Here is a 20299-nt window from a genome sequence, read left to right on the forward strand (position 1 = left end):
GCAAGAGAACATCCGGATGCCAGAGTTGGGAGGCAGACATTTGCAGGTGTGACCCGTCCGACTGCCTACCTTCCTGCAGGTGTGGCTGAGGCAGGAAGGCGATGGTTAAAAGGGCCTGGAGCCCATGGCATTCAGAGATTGAGCAGGGGTACAGTTTTTCATTCTAGCTAAGGTTGTTATGGAGGAGTTATTGATAACTATGAGGCCATTTCCTCCCTATTTATACTTAGGTATTTTTTCTTCTTTAGAATTTGCCATTTTGCAATACATGTTTGTTCATCTTCACTTTTTTCTTGGAATGGAGTACTGTCCAATCGGGTAATTTTTAAAAACTGTTGCTGACCAACATGAATTACTCTTGCTGAGAATTGGATAGCTACAATCTTCCTCGAGTATCTTTTACAAAGGAACTGTAAATTAATTGAGAATATATTCAATAGGAAGGGTGATAAGATAATTAATAAAGACCAAAGATTCTCAGGTATTGGTGTAACTATATGCGTGGTCATTGGTTGGTTTGCAGAGTTGTCAGGCTGTATCACTATTTTCCCAGTTTGGTGGGAACAAGTTTGATGTAAAAATATGATAAACCGGTATGGTACTTGACTGCACTCAAACCCGCCTCTGCTGCTCTGCACTCTTCAGGTTAATTCAAGTGACCTTCTCTGTTTCTAGGGCTGGCTGTGTGAACTGCTCCGCTGGAAGGAGAACCCCAGCCCAGAAAACCGCACCCTCTGGGAGAACCTCTGTACCATCCGTCGCTTCCTGAACCTTCCCCAACACGAGAGGGATGTGATTTATGAGGAGGAATCAAGGCACCATCACAGCGAGCGCATGCAGCACGTGGTCCAGCTTCCCCCTGAGCCAGTGCAGGTGGGCGTCCCCTTCTCCCACAAACCAGAGCAAAGCTGTTGGTGCCAGTAGCCGTGAAGGGTCATAGGGGCACACCACATCACCTCCCCTCGGAAGGTGTCTCATGCCATGTCCCCAAAAACAGAGGGCCCTGTTTTCACAGTGGGCACAGTGTGTGTGTGTGTGTGTGTGTGTGTGCGCGCGCATGTGTACACATGCTCTCTCTCTCTCTCTCTCTTACACACACACACACACACACAAATGACTGAGAAGTCTGATCCAAAGGCAGCTGCTTTCCTGAGAGCATTTTACTTGTGGGATTGTGAAGCCAGAGAACTCACGGAGAATTAAATCTCCCAATTGGAAGCCATAGTTCATTGTTTCCATCAGTTCATTTTCTAAAGAAAAAACTCTGAAGTAGCCGATGAATTGATCCAAAATTCCTCAAGGAATATTTCATTAGGCTGAGGAAAAGAAATTTCCACATGAGCTAGGGAATACCACTGAACTCAGTTGAACCTTTGAGAGAAATTGTGACAGATCTTAGTATTTTTTAGATGAGTTCCTGCTGTGTTTGGTTTCCTGTCCTTTAGAAATCTACCTTCATTTGGGTTGCATGTTTCGTTTGCTTAGATTTTTGCTCTCACTGAGAGAAATAATATTTATTTCTGAGAGTCATTGATCTTAACTACTGACGCTTGCTGTAGTCTAAAGTCAATTACTTTCGGGAGGAAATATTAATGAGGGTTTCTACAGTTACACCTCTTCGAGTTGTGCCACAAATTGTTTTGTCAGACTGTGAGACTTATCCTCCTGTCCAATACCACCAATTCCAGCTGCCACCAAAGAGGATGCTCTAAGGCCTGTCTGAATCTCCTTGTGTGTAGCAAGAAGAGGGCCATTGAGGCAGGAGTGCATGCACGTGTGCACATGTGCGTGAAGAATGGAAGATGAGGATGAAGGAAGTGTGGGGCATGGGGTCTTGATCAGAGAGCATAGGAGAGATGGTAAAGGACACAGTGAAATGCTCTGCCTGAGGTTTCCTGTCACCTTTCCCCTTACTCCACCCTCACATCCCCTGGGGAGAAGCCAGAAGCCAGTGGGACCATTATATCACTTTTCATCCAAATATTGACATCTCAGTCAGTGCTCTCATGCTCTCATTGGTCACTTTCCAAAGTCATGGAGTGAATCGCCCAGATCGTTAGACTCATGAGTTCATAGAGCTATACACATGCAGGAGTCTCTTATAATATCCACAGTGAACTCAGAGGGGAGGTAAAAAGGGATACTTGGTTAATAAGTGGGAGAGCCCGCTGTCCAGGCTCTGTATTAAGTGCTTGGGTGACTCATTCCCCGGAGATGAGCCCCAAGTCTTACCCTTCAGGACCAGCCTTCCCTCTCTTGTCCTTTCCTAGCTGGGGCCTCATCCAAACACCAGGGCACCTCCTTATAGATAATTAGACCAATGTGCGTCACATGGAGCGGTGGTTTTTAGATTTTGAGATTTAGTAGAAATTAAAATTAAACAGGGGCACATTGTAGGTTCACCAACCTTTTATTTTAGAAAATAAATTTATTCAAAAAATTCAAGGTGGTGGAAGTAAGAGCAAATACTGAAATGGAATGTACTTTAAAAATATTATTTTGGCTGAATTAGAAAGACCATTAAAATTAGTTGTTATAAAATATATTTACAAATAAAAATTAATAAAATTGTCTAAGTAAAAAAAAATTCAGTGGGCACTCACGTTTGTTATTCATATATTTCATGCAATAAAATAACAAACAAATTAATGAAAAGGATAGCCTTAGGCAAAAGATCTTACAAATGTATAAGTTCAGTCATATGAAAAACTCACCATCACCCTTGTTTTTCTCATTTTGATGTGAATTGTTCCAAACTTCTGTGTTGAACCAACACAGGGCCAATGACTAGCTTCAGGAAACTACTGACTTTGTGTGGACTTTCATTCAGGGTCCATCTTAGTCAATCCAAGCAAGATAGAAACAGAACAGGAGTGAAAAAAATTGATTTATTATAGACATTAGTAGCATTTCTTTTTTATCATAGGATGATGACAAAGTTGAAAATTTAGAGAAGTTTGAGATAAGGATACTAATACTTGTTTTCCATTAAAATGAGGACCACCCTTCATTTGGATGATGGCTCTTGTATATTCCTGTCTCCATTCTTTGTCCAGAAATTCTCATCTCTGTGAGGTCCCTGTGTTTAGGTAGCTAAAATGACGTTCAACATCATATTTTGTCTTTTAACTGACCATTCTGAGTAAAGTAAATCTTAGAAGCAGACAGCCAATTGATTTATGAGTTTTATTACCTTTTATGTTAGTGTGTCAGAACTAAAGAGTGCTGACAATAATGGCTAAGAGTCAGTCTGTAATTTTCCTTTTTAGTTTTAAGCAGTCTGTGGCTATTAACATTAACTTCTGATAGCACTAAGAGAATTCACTTATTTTATAAAAGATTATTCCAATCACTCAGCTCTTAGCTAAAGAGTTTACAAATAAGGTAATTTTCTCTACACTGACTTTGTCTTAGCCGTTGACCTTGATCCCAGAACAACTATGGAAGTCTCCAATACATAACTTATTTTTTTTTTTTTTTTTACGTCATGCCTGTCTCAGTGACACTGCTTTGAATGCTGTATTTCTCTTTCGTGATATGAAAAATGAATAGAACTTGAACTAACCAGCAAAACTCTTGAGACTGGAGAATAGAGTTAGCACAGCCTCTGTGATTTGGGAAGGACTGTATTCAAAAAGGTCCCAGACTACTTAAAAATGTCTGTAATCGTCCAGAAGTTAAGCTGTTGGACTCAGGGTTGGGATTCACTTGTGCCTTTGTATCAATTAAAATTTTAGGAAGATACAATTGCTTACATGTTTTAGGAATTTAAAAATTCATATGTTGGTAGTACTAGTTTGGTGACGTTACATTTTGTCTAATTAGGCAGAAAACGCGCCATTTAAAAAATTTTTAACCTCTTTATTGGAGTATAATTGCTTTACAACGGTGTGTTAGTTTCTGTTTTATAACAAACTGAATCAGCTATACATGTACATATATGCCCATATCTCCTCTCTCTTGTGTCTCCCTCCCTCCCACCCTCCCTATCCCACCCCTCAAGGTAGTCCCAAAGCACTGAGCTAGTCTCCCTGTGCTATGTGGCTGCTTCCCACTGGGTATCTATTTTACATTTGGTAGTGTATATATGCCCATGCCACTCTCTCACTTCGTCCCAGCTTACCCTTCCCCCTCCCTGTGTCTTCAAGTCCATTCCCTACATCTGAGTCTTTATTCCTGTCCAGCCCCTAGGTTTTTCAGAACCATTTTTTTTCTTTTTCTTTTTTAGGTTCCATATACATGTGTTAGCATACAGTATTTATTTTTCTTTTTCTGACAGACTCTAGGTCCATCCACCTCACTACAAATAACTCAATTTCGTTTCTTTTTATGGCTGAGTAATATTCCGTTGTATATATGTGCCACATCTTCTTTATCCATTCATTTGTTGATGGACGCTTAGGTTACTTCCATGTCCTGGCTATTGTAAATAGTGCTGCAATGAAAATTGTAGTACATGTCTCTTTTTGATTTATGGTTTTCTCAGGGTATATGCCCAGTAGTGGGATTGCTGGGTTGTATGGTAGTTCTATTCTTAGTTTTTTAAGGAACCTCCATATGTTCTCCATAGTGGCTGTATCAATTTACATTCCCACCAACAGTGCAAGAGGGTTCCCTTTTCTCCACACCCTCTCCAGCATTTATTGTTTGTAGATTTTTCGATGATGGCCATTCTGACCGGTGTAAGATGATACCTCATTGTAGTTTTGATTTGCACTTCTCTAATGATGAGTGATGTTGAGCATCCTTTCATGTGTTTATTGGCAATTTGTATATCTTCTTTGGAGAAATGTCTATTTAGGTCTTACGCCCATTTTTGGATTGGGTTTTTGTTCTTCTGATATTGAGCTGCATGAGCTGCGTGTATATTTTGGAGATTAATCCTTTGTTAGTTGCTTCATTTGCAAATATTTTCTCCCCTTCTGAGGGTTGTCTCTTCGTCTCGTTTATGGTTTCCTTTGCTGTGCAAAAGCTTTGAAGTTTCATTAGGTCCCATTTGTTTATTTTTGTTTTTATTTCCATTTCTCTAGGAGGTGGGTCAAAAAGGATCTTGCTGTGATTTATGTCATAGGGTGTTCTGCCTATGTTTTCCTCTAAGAGTTTGATAGTGTCTGGCCTTACATTTAGGTCCTTAATCCATTTTGAGTTTAATTTTGTGTATGGTGTTAGAGAGTGTTCTAACACCATACATAGTTTCATTCTTTTACATGTAGCTGTCCAGTTTTCCCAGCACCACTTATTGAAGAAGCTGTCTTTTCTCCATTGTATATTCTTGCCTCCTTTATCAAAAACAAGGTGACCATAGGTGCGTGGGTTTATCTCTGGGCTTTCTGTCCTGTTCCATTGATCTATATTTCTGTTTTTGTGCCAGTACCATACTGTCTTGATTACAGTAGCTTTGTAGTATAGTCTGAAGTCAGGGAGCCTGATTACTCCAGATCTATTATTCTTTCTCAAGATTACTTTGGCTATTTGGAGCTTTTGTGTTTCCATACAAATTGTGAAATTTTTTGTTCTAGTTCTGTGAAAAATGTCATTGGTAGTTCGATAGGGATTGAATTGAATCTGTAGATTGCTTTGGGTAGTATAGTCATTTTCACAATGTTGATTCTTTGAATCCAAAAACATGGTATATCCCTCCATCTGTTTGTATCATCTTTAATTTCTTTCATCAGTGTCTTATAGTTTTCTGCATACAGGTCTTTTGTCTCCTTTGGTTTTTAAATTGTTAAATATGGGTGAAATCAGTGATTATTAAGAGGCTCTGATGATGCAGCATATTAAAATACACACAGAAGTCCACTTCACTTGTGGTCACGGAAAGGTGCCATTTAAGTTTCTTTAAGCAGTTAGGGTACACTATTTCCCAATTTTTTTAATTATAAAGATATGAAATGGTGACCTTTGTGCATAATTATTCACCAGATATAGTCTGTTAAATTAGGGATCCACAGATGTACTGGATAAAAGAAAGAGCTTGGAATCACCCCCTCCCCATTCAGTGCTTTCTGTGATGTTGAGAAGTCCGTTAGAGTCAGAGCCTCTTTCCTCACAGAAGGAAGGAAAATCTTCTTGCCCTTGGTTTGCAAATAGTTTACTAATTGGTAGTCTTATATTGCATGCAGATGTGTTTCTTTTTTTTAAGCCCATGAAAGGTTTGAAAAATTTAAGCCCACGTTTAGAAATTAGGATATTTCATTTAAAATCTGAATTTCATATAGCAATCCAGAAATTCAGAAGATCTGACCCACTGGGCCACATGCCTGGAGCTGACATACTCTATTCAGGACACATCCTTGCCATCCTGCTGCAGGATCCCCACTGCCCACATGCTATCTCCATGCGCATATGTCCCATCCACTTTGTTCACTTAGGCTGCTCCTGTCCCGTCACTCTGTCCCATTGAGACCAGCTTGCCCCACGAGTCCTACATCTGAAGCTGCCACACTAAAGCCACACACGCCTTTGCCGCATGCTTCTGATTTCTTCCATGGTAGCCATTGTGCGTCATTTATTTTTATAATTTTAACACCTAACAATCCTTGAAATGCATATTTGATGGAATTTCTCTTCAGGGATGAAGCTAGGTTATAGTTGGGTTTGGGTCCGCTAAGGGGTATAGTCGGCCCTAGAGACTTGGGGGTCCTGGAGGAATGAGATGTTTTTTCCTTGGGAATTCAGTTCTCTCCAGGTGATGTAGATTTGATGTCATATGGAATTATCCCGTTTCTCCAATTTTCTTTCTGATATTCTAAGTCTCTTTTGAACCCCCATTTAAGTTCCTACTGTCTAAAAAGTGATTTTCCAGGCTCTGAACACACCTTGCAAACTAGATTCACCTACACTATGGACCCTCAGTGGGGGCAGTATTGCCCCAGGGAGTAAAAATTGATTCTTGGGGGCATAAAAATCTTGTTTACAGTTGTTTATTGCCCTCCAAAGGGACATAGTACATAAAGAGATATTCTGTATATCTGGTACTAAAATTTCATGATGCAGGGAAAATGATTAGGAAAAAATGCCTACAAAGGCTCCTTTGGGGAATAATAATGAAAAATAAATGTTGCAAAATGCTAATATACATAATATTTCTGGTTCATGTATGGATAGCACAAAGAAGACCAACATAGGTGAGATGAAATGGTATGACGAACTAAAACATTCCATGAAAAAGGTGAAATAAATTCCATTGTTTACCTCAAACGGTTGGAGACAAAATGATTTCTTGTGGTTGTAGTGATTTCACCCCTAGTGGTTATTATGACCTGAGGCCCTATAGTGAGGGGCCTCAAACTTAGAATCAAAAACTAGTTAGGTCAGGGTATTCATTATTACCAACTCCATTTTACAACTGGAAAACCTGGAGCAGAGACGAAGAGCCTTGCCTGAAGCCAGGATGGCCAGCTGAATGAAAACACAGGCGTTTTTGGCATTCAGTCTTTCCTCTGACTTCACTCTCAGTGCAGGAGAGAAGAAAGGACGTCGCTCATGCTATGACTAGGTCACTGAGTGGGGTTGATTGGGAAGCATTTGCCAAACTGTTCATGTCTGTGCAGTTTGTGCTTTATTGCTTTATTATATTTCCACCACAGTGTTTCCATGGGTTATTTTGTAAGTTCAGGAATTCTGAGCTTGCTGCTATGTGGTTTCCTGACAAGTACTTGTTTTAAAATCCCATGCCGTACACTGAGGAAGAATGTGAGAGACCTGGTGTATGACAGCTGACACCAGCTTTATACTTCAGCTTGTCTGGATTGCCACCCACTCAGGGTATTCTCAGCATTTTCTAAGCTACCGAATCCCTGTGCTGATGTCAACCAGTGGTTCTCAACCAGCGGTGACTTTGCCCCCATGGGATATTTGGCAGAGTCTGGAGACGTTCTTGATTACTATAACTTGGGGATTCTACTGATATCTACTGGGTGGAGGCCAGGGATGCTGTCAAATGTCCCATAATGCACATGACAGCCTCCCCACCAAAGACTTATCTGTTCCACAGTGTCAATAGTGCTGGGGCTGAGAAACCCATGTAGAAACCCCACCAAGGTTGGGGGGTGGGCAGCATCTACTTGCACATGTGAGAAACTGAAGCTTAGAGAAGTTTAGTAACGTGCCCAAAGTGGAACCTTAAATCCACATTAGTCTACATTCAGCGTCTGACTTCTTTCTCTGTGCTAGAAAGAACTGCTAAACATGCAGCAGCCAGCCTTCCCTGAATACTTGCTGTTAGCTGTCTGGTATTAGGCAAAGCTGTTTTATGTATATCATTTAATTTTTAATCTTTCTACTGAATAGATCTAGTTTTGTTAGCTTCTTTTTTACAGGATATTCAGTGCTGTGAAACCTGTAGCTCATTGGTGTGATGTCAAAGAACTGATGTGACTGAAATTTTCACTTTCTCTTCAGCTTTTTCGGCATTTTTGAGGTAGCTTTGGAATGTGCCTCTCATTGCTAGTGTTTAAGGGTATTTGAAATCTATGATTAAGCCCTGAGAATTTGATCATGGCTTTCTGCTTCAGCTGTAGGTATATTTTGATTTGTGAATTTGCTTTCAAAAGGACAGTGTCTAAGAATATAAATAAGCTAATTAATTAATCAATTAAGGATGTTTGCAAATTCTTTAACCAGGTTACTAGAAATTCTCCCATTTTGGATTCATTCCAAGCTCCTATTCAAAGCCTGCTATCTGAATGTGGCTCTAGAGGTTTGAAACTCTACCCTAGTTGTGAGGAAATGTGCAAATAGACACCTGCCATTTTAGATGAAGTATTATAGCAGTTGGGTATACGTAGGTCCTCAGTTGGGAAAACTTTGGGAGTCCCTGACCATCAGTCAGGAGTCACGCTAGCCTTTTTCTTATTAACGTTATGCTATCCTTCATGCATTTATTCAACTTGGAGAGCGTTCCTCATTTCTTTGTTACCAGTTAGCCTTTCAGCACATCCAAACTTTTAAATTTGTCACCAGGAATATAGAAAGATTTGGAGGTTATTTACAACTAACTCTTTTTATTCTAGAACATGGACATTTCTATCTTGGGTTCAGCTTCTTCCAAAGTGTAGTGAACAGGTTTCTCTTGGTGGTGATGTGAAAAAGTTGAATAACCTCCTTAGAGTTGCTAGCTGATAGATTGGACATTAGCTATGGCTTTGTTTTCTCTAGAGATTTAAGCAAGTTGCTTGTCTACTTTTTAAATTTAAAGTTTCTTAAAGTGTTTTTTTTTCTTTTGCAAGACACAGAAATTCCAGCTTAATTATTGGAGACATATTCAAAGAAATTGAGGGTGAAAGAACTTCATGAAAATCCAGGTGTAGGACTGTGAATATGGGTAGGTTTCTCCAAACCTGGGACTTGTAATTCAGCCGCTGGAGTTCGTGGATTCACCCCCTCCTTTGCAATCCTGGATATAACATACCCCCTCCCCATATCAGCTTCTTCCTGCTATCAGTCTTTTTCTTTCTGCTCTCATCTGATTTACCATTTACTCTATAGTTGTCTACCATATGACTTCTGCTTACTATGCATAGTTTCTCTGAATTATAATTCTACCTTCTCAAAACTTTGACCTGCCCACGACCTCTGCTCTACCTCATGACTTTTTGTATGCCTTTATGAAATCCAGCTTCTGTTACCCACTCTTATTTATTACTTTAAATACTTATAAGAGAGAAATTGGCTGGTCCACCTTATCCCCATGAAGGCAAACTTTCTTGACACTTAATTTCCAACCAGTAATGTGAATGCTTAATTTGGAAGTCACTGCATTTTAGAGAAAGGGCTTTGTTGGGCACAAGGTTAGAATGACCTCAAGGAGCATGGGAAGTGGAAAGCTAGCTGGCTGCAGACCACCTACAGGCAACCTGTGAATGCCATGTCCTTGGGCTGGGAAGTTAGGGCCCTTTAGGAGCCCTGCATTTGTCAGGATAGATGGTAGCAGGTATGATTAACAAGTCTAATATAAAGTTCTCGTGGGGCTTCCCTGGTGGCGCAGTGGTTGAGAGTCCGTCTGCCAATGCAGGGGACACGGGTTCGTGCCCTGATCCGGAAGATCCCACATGCCGCGGAGCGGCTGGGCCCGTGAGCCATGACCACTGAGCCTGCACGTCCGGAGCCTGTGCTCCGCAACGGGAGAGGCCACAACGGTTAGAGGCCCGTGTAGCGCAAAAAAGAAAATATTCTCATATCAAGGGAGATTTATATGACTTTTTAAATGTAAAGTGCTCTGGACATGTAAGCAGTAAGGAACTAATGCCTAAGAGTGATTTTAAGTTTGTGTGTATCCAAAGTATTATGCCTTTATATTTCATTGCAGTTTTTCTAACATTTATCATGTACATCCATGCTTTCAGGCACTGTGCTATAGATCCTGATAGGAATCAAACTTAAAATTTTATCATACTCTGTTCTGGGTCTGCCTATTTACTGCTTTAAAGCAGGTCCAACATTTTACCAGGCTTATCATTTTAATAATTGGAGTTAGCTTTCTATTCCTCATTCTTCGTGGGGTCGTTCCAGTGTTTTTGCCAAGCAGAGCTTGCCCTGTTAGTGACTAAATCTTCACAACACACCACCTTCCAAATTAAACATCCAGGGTTAGCTATTGGTTGGAAGTGAAATGTCAAGCAGCTGGGTTCCACTTCTCCCAGTCTTTTCCTGTCCTGTGGCAGCATAGAGAACCTTGGTTTCCTGAGTAGCTTGCTCTTCCATAATTGCTGTGTTCTTTAAATAATAGTCTAATTGCATTTTTGAGAGGCAGCACAGTCCCTTCAGCTCATGCTGTGGGTTACTGATATACTCCTTGTTTCTCAGATCCTAAAACTGAGTAGAAGGCACTTTGCCCAATGCCACTCTATAGGTGAAGGGAAGAAGCAGGATTACATCAGGACAAATACTCCTCACTGATATGAGTTTCTGCAGTGCTCAGAAACCACTAAGATCACTAATATAAATTACATTTATTTGTGTCTGTTTTTAAAGGTTTTGGGACAGCAAGGTACTCCTCATATATATTGTCATATTCTTTTCCTTCTGGTAAAATTAAAGTAAGAATGTTATAAAACGTTTAGCACCTTGGCCTTTTCTTGATGTTCTGATAGAAAATGAGACTAAACATAATACTTTTGAACATAAAGCTTAGTTGTCTTTTGAAAAATATATATTGCTATGGAATAGTTAGAGAACGTTCTTGCTATTGTTCTGTTGGCCAACTCAGTGTAGCTATTTTCTCCCTCCCTCCCTACTTCCTTCCTTCCTTTCACTCTCCTTTCTTTCCATAATCTGAAACGTCTGAAACACTTTTTTTTTTTAAGCTGAGAGAGCTTAGGGCAACGACTAATAAATTTTGTGATGGGGCAAACTGATTAAATGTGAGCAATGTGGAGCAAATTGCGAAAGAGAGGCAAAATAGACCAAGTCAGTGCGTTCACATGCATCCTGCCTTCTTCTCCACCCACAAAAAAAAAACAACAATAAACTTAAGGCACTTGTGGACATTGATGTGTCATTGTTCTAATGAAGGGCCTTGCCATATTTCATCTGTGAGAAGGAAAATACCTCCTTTATACTTTTATAGATATATAGCAAAGTCTGGCTTTTGGCAAGGCTGATTAAAATTGACTGATAAAACTGTTTTCAGACCCAAGCTGCAGACACAATTGAGCGGTTGCCATTTTTATTCATTGATTCAACAAATATTGGTTGGGTTCCTTCAGTGTGCCAGGTGGCGTTCTAGGCACTACGTATATAACAGTACATAAAACAGAATTTCACACATCTATTGAGCAGCTCTCCCCTTTACTCACGTAGATCGCATTTTTAAACAGACTTCGTTTTCCCTCTGGCTGCCTTGCCTTAACCTAGAATTCAGACTACGATTTAGTGGAATCCATAGATTGTATTCCTTTCTCCGATCCCGACCTTGGGTGCCATCTCTGTGCCTCTAGCTTTTTCCAGCTGTTTCCCGAATGTACTGGGTAATATCTTTAAAACACACAGAGCCTCTCAGAGATGACATTACCTTAAAAAAAATGTTTGAAGATACCAAAGCTAACAGATCTTCTGAGTCTATTCTCTAGAGTCCAAAGAACTTCATCCATGTGGAGAAGCCCTTCTCTGCAGATGTACATTTCTGTTGCTTCTGCAAAGACAACGAATACCATTCATATCAACAATTAACTATGAATGAGAAGCATTCCAGTAGAAATTTTAAGGAGGTAGTGAGAAGCAGCTCCCGTAGTCCTTGAACAACACATTTTCTGCCGCAACGAGCTCATTATTAAGAGGGACTAGTTCACACACCTGACCCTCCAAAGGCCCCAGCTTTATCAACACCAATGAGCCAGGTGGTTGGTTCAAAACAGTGAATTAGCCCATACCCCAGTGCCAAATAATAAGGTTGCCACTTGGAGAAATCACCCTGGGTGAGGAGAGAGAACATGACCAGGACAAAATAAGAAGTGTCTGTCTGTGTGGTCGGGGTGAAATTAGGGATGGAGTAGACATGCTTATTATCCATCTGTTTTTCATCAAAACTGTCTTTAAAAATGCTACTTGGGTCACTAATCTACATATGCAGCTCTTTGTAAAACTATGTTAATCACTTCTGTAACACATTAGAATCCACAAAGTTGTGAAGGTGCAGTAATGATGTTTTAGTCTCTTTGGTCCAGTATTAAATAAGCATTTACTATCAGCAGCTCTGTACAGGCTCTGACAGACTTAAGGAGAATGAAATTTTCTCTGGTCTTGAGTCGCTTGGAGGCTACCAGGGAAATGAATACAGACTTTTGCAGAACAGGTTATGTGTTCGTAGGCTGAGCAGAGATACAGAATTTGCTAAGATCTTAAGACAGTCTTTAATGGGTCCTACATACTGAAAATAATAATGGGTGGTTTTCGTGTTACTTCAATTCCTGGCATCACGACCTGGAATTCTACCTCTTTCCTTCCTAGATAAGCAAGTAAACAGAAGAGGAAGTATGTATGAATAGTGTCATTGTAGAAGAATAGAAATCAGTTCTAATTTACCCAAAACAAAACAAAGGTAAAAAAGTAAAACATTTGCAAATTTTTCTATTGATGGTAGTGAATTATTTAAAGTGTAGTTCATGACAAATGTGTCATGTACTCCATGATTGAATGACACAGGGTTAAGAACCTGATGATAAATATAACCATTTGATTTTAATTTTGAAAAATCATGATGCCTTGCTCACATAATGGTAGAAACAAACATAAATGCTTCTTTTGAAGTCAGCACCTTCTGATTATGATTTTTAAAAGCACATATAAAGTAGATGACTGGGATTTGCTTAAATCTGAGTGTAGTTGAAAAGTTCTTAAATACAAAAAATTTTTCTGTGTATGTTCGTTAAGCCTTTCTATTCAGTGTTTCAGGAACTAGAGCATCTTGTAAAGAAAGAAACTACTTTGTATTTCCAATGAACCTTTGACCAAACGGGAAAAAAGATGATAAGGTAAAGAAAAGGGCCTGTAAGTGACGTTGACTCCAGTCACAGGGTTGTGACCTTGGACAAGGGGTTTTATCACTTAGAATTTCCTTTTACTGTTTTGTAAACAGTTATAACCTGGATTAGGTGATCTCAGAGACTCTTCCGATCTGAAACACTCATTCTGTGAGTTGTTCATCTATTTCTGATCCCCATTTGAGTATTTTCATGCAAATGTAAAAAACAAAAAATAACACAAAAACACATGGCCCCTGGGAGGTTTAAATGCATTTTGGAAAAACAAATTAGCATCAACATAACAAATTATGAACACCTTATAGGGGCTCAGAGAGATCCAGTTGATTTTCTTATGATTGATAGTTACGACAATTACAAGAGAAAGCCAGCCACTGAGTTTTAAACTATCGTAGCCAAACCTACCTACTGTGGCTTTTCAGCTGTTTCTGTTTAGTGTGGAAATCTAATGTAGCTGAAAACTACTGCTGATTTTTATTAAGTTGAAGTCTAGAACTTCCCCTTGTAATGATAGACAAGCATACTTTCAATTAAAGGAAAACTGCCAAAGTCCTGAAATTCATTTATTTTATTATTACTCGGTTTAACCCTAGAAATGGGAGATCAAGCAAACTAGATAGATTTGACAGTTCCGAGGTCACAAGTTCAATTTCCTCACAAGTTGTTTCTAGATCTAATTCACTGCAAATCATATAGCCCTTCACCTTTTTATATGGAATCTTTTAGGGAATTGTATATCACATCAAGTTCATCCTAATCCCTTTGGGGCTGGGAAAGTGACAGGTAAGTTGGGCCAGGTGAAGGATTTCCAGTGACCAAGTCTGGAAAGCACAGGAGGGACGGGTATCACTTTTGATAGCAGATCAGGGTGTGCTGGAGTAAGCTTACACCAGTTAGCAGGAACTGATGGTTAAGTTTTCAGGAATTTTGGAAGCTGGTTTTTACACCATTAGTAGAATGGAACTGGCCGTGGTTGAATTATTCACACTGTAAGAACTGGCAAATGATTCAATTGGAGCTTTTTTTCTGTAGAGAGTCTGTTGTTAAACATTTACCAGCACAGCACTGAATAGACTCCAATTAGCTTTTTTTTTTTTTTAAAGCTCTGTGGATATCCATGTATTTATTTTTCATAAGTAAGACATGCCAAAAGCCATTTTATGAAAGAAAGGTTTAGGTGTTTCCATAGCTGAATGGCTGATGGGTGTTACAGCTAACGTGATCACACAGGTATCAGAAATAGTTATATATTTAAACAGTCGTCGTTTCTACTCTTTCCTCTTCATGCTCTCCTTTAGCTTACATTTATTGCTCCATGTTCATGGCATTTGTCTTTGTATTTCTTTCTGTGTGTGGTATACAAGGCTAACTGAAGTACCTGGTTAGATTCATTTTGCAGAATCAGAGCCATGTAACGTAATGAGTCCATTACGTTGGGATTCCCTAGTGCCAAACACCCAACAGGTTTGGGTAGAACACAGGGGAAGTTATTTTAACAGAGTTACTTTGTTAGATATGGTAAAGTGAACCCTGACAGTGCACTTCAAAATGAGGAGTCAATTACTTTTTCAAAGTACTCTAAACTTAGGGAGCTAAAATCTATGATGTGAATGCTTAAACATATGTGGATATGGAAAGGTCTTTTTATTTCTATTATGATCTAAATAAACAGAATGTGCCAAAGTGAGCATATACTGTTTAAGTGCAATATATACATGCAAATGGTTTCTTAAATATAGTTTTTCTCATTTCAGTTTTTTGACAATTCATGTCAACAGTGTACTCAAAACTGTGGTACTAGAAGAGCAGAAAGGGAATTGTGGTTGACACATGTCAAATATTTCCATGTAGGTATAATTTAGGAGTATACTTTTGAGAGAAATCCTTATTTGAGTTTGTGCCTCATGTGAAATGAAAGCCTCCCAAAGAGATAAAGCTAAAATAGTCAAACAGTGTGTGTAGTAAGTTAATACAGTCATTTCCTTAGTTATGAAAGGAGAGAGGCAAATTGACGGATTCTTTTGCTTGTAAAACATAATCTGGATCAAATGCATCAGTGTGTTCTATCAGTTGATGAGTCTTTGATATATCTTCATTTTAGAACTACTGAGGTACCAGAGGAGAAGTTTTCTTGTCACTTTATTTGCAAGAAATCAACCAATTTATTTTGAGCTCCTAGCATAGATAGGCTAGAGACGGCATGCTGTACTGTGATGATCTCTTCATGTTTGCATATGTGAAGCACAGTTGTCCAGTACACTCTATGAACATGTAATGTCCTCTGTGTTCTATGTCACCATTACTCACGTATAGAACGTGTATGTAATCAGTTCCTATTTTATGTCCCATTCATCTGCATTTGCAGCATTTCAAAGACTAGTCTGAAACATCTTGGCGCAGATGGGGAAAGCAGAGTTGCTTATAAGTTCCAGAACTACAAAGACACAGATCAAACATATGATATTAATAAATAGCTTGGATGGGGGGAGGGGAAGGATTAAAAATTAGGTTATTTATTTAGAAAGTTGAAACTCTCCATTTGTGATCATTACTCTGTTCTTGAAAGGAAATAGGTGCTGGATTTTGTGTTTTGTTTTTTTGCTCCAATCCTCACGTTTCCCTCCTCCCCCTTCCTCATGTTTTGAATTAAAACCTAAAGACAGACTGAAAGAGTATATATAACTGCAAAGAGGATGTGGTAAATCATGGCAGAAGTTTGTGATCTCACAGACATGGTGGTGTCAGGGGCTGAAGACCAAAGGCGAATCCTTAGCTTCCAGTGGATTTACTTGAAATCCTTCGCCCTTGTAGCCTATCATGGATAATAGCATATCATGGATAATTACATTTTTACAAACGGTAGAGAAAATCATTTTGACACACACATAGTATTTTCTAGCCAGACCAGCTTTTCAATCTTTTACAGCTTTCATGCATTAAGACTCATATTTTCTTTGTTTATTTTTAAAATATTATCATTAATAATAGGTTTGTTCTGCGGTCAACCTCTGAGTAGAAGATACTGAGGAAGACCCTTTTCTCCCTATTTGCCCTAAGTCAAACATTCGATACCTTTTCCTTTGTAGAAGTTCGTGTTACTCGTGTTTTTCATTTAAAAAGTTATGGCAACCAAATTTTCATGGAGATTTTTAGGAGTTTTGGTCATTTTTCAGCTTATTGCTATGTGAAACAGAATGAATTGTGTTTAGTGACCAATCACTGGGGGAAAAAAAACAACAGACGAAGAAGTCATAGAAGAAATAGTGTCATTGACTTTGCACTACCATGAGATGATGTGAATTCCGACCAGGTGAACCTAAAGAAGGCTGTCCCCATTAGCCACTTAGCTGCTTCAAAATTCCAGGGCCCAGAAGAAACTGGGGGACAATATTCACTTTCTTAACCCTTTCTGATCAGATGTGGTATTTCATTTTGAAAATGAAATTAATTCCCCTGAGACCTTTGAAACTTTAATAATACCCAATAAATAAAATCATATCTAATAACTCAACGGTTTCATTTGGCACCATCATCGTCTTCTAGATGTACTGCAACTGCAGAAACATAAATACTTGCAGGCTTCGAAAGCCCAGTTTCTATTTGCTAAATAAACTTAGCTGCTTTAAATTCCTCTGTGTATAGTCATTAATATAATCCACTTTACAGCATTTAATTAAAGTGCTTTTCTCTATTAAATTCATTAAAAGTTCTCCCCCAACCCCACAATGTGTAGAACTGCTTTCCAGATGCTGAGTGGCAGGGACCTGTGAGGCTCACTTTAAATAACTTCTCATTTCTCTTTGAAAATGTTTATTACATACACTTTAGAAACTGTTAAGTATGACTTAGAAAGTCAGATTTCAGGACATGCTCATCCCTTCAGCAATTTCTTAAAAAAAAAAAATTAGTTTAACTCATCTGAATAAGCATTTATTATTTGCATATTCTTCTTATACTGTGTCAACACTCCCAGGCACTTAAGCTGGGAGGTAATAAAGATACGATTTCTGTATCAGAGTTGGCGAATTTGCATTAGTTCTCAGCAGGTCTTGGCTTGAATGCCTTTTCCTGCAGATTCAGGGAGAGTGAGCTGAACAGTCCAGTATTAATAGATTATTGACAGTTTAATGTCTTGGCACCTACTTAGCCCATGAAGTATAATAACCAGGAAGCTGTCTGATATGAAAGCAGTCAATAGCATTCAATCAAAACCTTTCAGTTAATTGCTGGTTGACCTTAGAGATTTCCTTTAGGCAATGCCGTCTTCAGTTTAGACCAAAAGGAGTGTATTTATTTGTAGAGTTTATTCAGAGATGATTATTTAATATCCATTGCTCCAGTATATGTGGTAAAATTTGCCTTTTCTGTGTCTACCACATGAATTGTCTTTTTGGCAGTGCTTTTCACAAATATTCCCTTTACCAGTTCTACTTTGAAAATATCTCATTAAATCTGTTCTCTTCTCAGAAATAGAAAGTTGGGAATCTTGAGGGAACACATGATCAAGTGTTTTAATATGATAATAGAGTTTTTTTATTTTCTTTTTCTGCGGTACGCGGGCCTCTCACTGCTGTGGCCTCTCCCGTTGCGGAGCACAGGCTCCGGACGTGCAGGCTCAGCGGCCGTGGCTCACAGGCCCAGCCGCTCAGCGGCACATGGGATCTTCCTGGACCGGGGCACGAACCTGTGTCCCCCGCATCGGCAGGCTGACTCTCAACCACTGCGCCACCAGGGAAGCCTGATAATAGAGTTTTGATAGAATTCTTTGCTTGGTCTGGAATTATAATTCCAACGGAGAATCTGACAAAGCTAAAAAGTATGCTGTCAATAAGGGTAATTATATAATCCCTTAAAAGCACTGCACCTGAAAACAAAAATGTTCTTTAATGCCAAAATGCTTTTCTGGTCTCTGTAAGTATAAATGAGATGGCTTATATTTAGTTTCTAGATTCTTTCTTCATGGATTTTTTCCCCCATGGTTTATTTAGTTTTAGTTGAATGTTTCTAAAAACAAATTTTAATAAAATCTAAATAAACTACAAAGGTGGCCAGGAAGCAGCAAAGGCCATTTCTGGCCCTTACTCGCTTTGGACTGTGTGGTGTTGGAACCACAGTGGTTGACTCAAAGTGGCGGCAGAAATACATACTTTGAAAATAATTTTGTTACTTTCCTTTCTTTTTGGTTCTTCCCACGCGAGTTAACGTCACTGTTTCTCCTCTAAGGATAGGCATTTAATATTTGTTTTGGAAAAGACCTACAGTGCTTTCCGTAGCATTGTGTAGATAGGCAGCATTCCTTCACATTTCATTCCATTGAGGGCCATTACTGTCTCAGGCTTTATTGTGCTACCTGTGATCCATTTTTAAGCAAATACATCTAGTTTTTATAATTTTCTCTCATTGTTACTTGTTGTTTTGCCGCCAGCAGCTTTTTTTTTTTTTGTCATAGAAACTGTCTGCTGCAGGCCTTTTGAATTCTCTTGATAGTAGAAATATTTCTGGAGATTGGGGAGGGGGAGAGTGAAGCAAGCTGATGAATATGTCAGTTTTTATCCTCGACAACAGTGACACCCAGAACGCATGTCTCTGAATGTCAGTAATTTTCAGGCAGATAATTGGGTCGGGGCGGGGGGGCAGGGGCGGAATTAAAGAACTGCTTGAGCCGCTGTATGGTACTGGTGGCTTGTGCCAAGTGTGTGTGTCTGTGAGTCTAGTAAGTCATTACGAACTAGTGTGATTTAGCCCTTTTCAGTACTAAGTGTATTTTTAAATGAGTGTCGGTGTGAACTGACCACTTTTTCCCCCCTTACAGCTATTAGACGTTTTCTAATTTTTAAGAAGACTTTTGGTCTATATAATATGGCTATTACCAATACAGAAGTATTCTGGAAGTTTTAGGATAAATTTTAAGTTTCCACTATTCTCTCAAAACACAGTGCCTGACCCTGTGTTAAGTGCTGAGTGTGTGGAGGAGAATGTAACACAGAATCTATCCCTAAGGAGCTCACAGATTCGTGGAGAGACAGGTGTGTGGACAGATGACTGTAGTACAGCATGTAAGTAAGTACAGAGGAAAAAAAGCACAAAAGATGGGCACATATGCCCAAAACCGAGTGGGCCGGAGGACCCAGAAGGCTTCCAGGAAATAGTGCTGCTAGGGTTCCTTACAGAATTCCTTACTGGAGGAGCTTTCCAGGTAGAGGGGACAGAGGAGGCAAAGGCACTGAGATTAGAGGGGTAAAACAGCACGAGGGTGGGAACTATAGCTTTTAGGATCATTGGAGCACAGCCTGAAAGGCAGGGTTCAGGAACAAGGATGGAGCAGGGTCACCTGCTGCACTCAGGTCATGGAGCTTTCTTGGATGTGCGAGAGGCCTTGACCCATCCTGAGACCACTGAAGGCCTTTCACAAGATGCTGTGTTGGCTGTGGCTGGGAGGCCTTTTGCGAAGTAATGGTTACTAATTCAGGCAAGAGATTTTAAAGTCTAAATAACAGCAGTGAGAGAAGAATGGAAAAGGGAAAATTAACCAGCAGCACGTGGGATTGGCTAGATGTGGAGGCTCGGAGGAGGGGGAAGGAGTCAGCGAGAATTCTCAGATCCTAGCTGGGGCAATGTGGGGTCTTGGAACACCAGTCGAGAGCAGTAATGATTAATTCCCTGATAATGTCAGTTGTAAGTGTGTTTGTTTTGTACTGAGTTTTCAGCTATTAAATTAAATCCACCCCTAAGCAGATTCACATTTGGAAGTGTAATGACTTGACAGTTCTAGTTTCTGAGGACGACCTACACAGGATAAGAAAATATGCTTAGAA

General features: G+C 39.5%; 1 protein-coding gene across 1 annotated transcript in view; it reads left to right on the top strand.

Annotated features, from left to right (window-relative positions):
• The window catches only part of SATB2 (SATB homeobox 2), a 190299-nt gene that overhangs the window by 153553 nt on the left and 16447 nt on the right, over positions 1 to 20299 (top strand). The window contains exon 10 of the mRNA XM_032638309.1: positions 676 to 873. Coding sequence (XP_032494200.1) covers positions 676 to 873 — 198 coding nt within the window. The remainder of the gene's footprint in view (positions 1 to 675; positions 874 to 20299) is intronic.

Source organism: Phocoena sinus, chromosome 7 (genome assembly GCF_008692025.1).
Source record: "Phocoena sinus isolate mPhoSin1 chromosome 7, mPhoSin1.pri, whole genome shotgun sequence".
NCBI lineage: Eukaryota > Metazoa > Chordata > Mammalia > Artiodactyla > Phocoenidae > Phocoena > Phocoena sinus.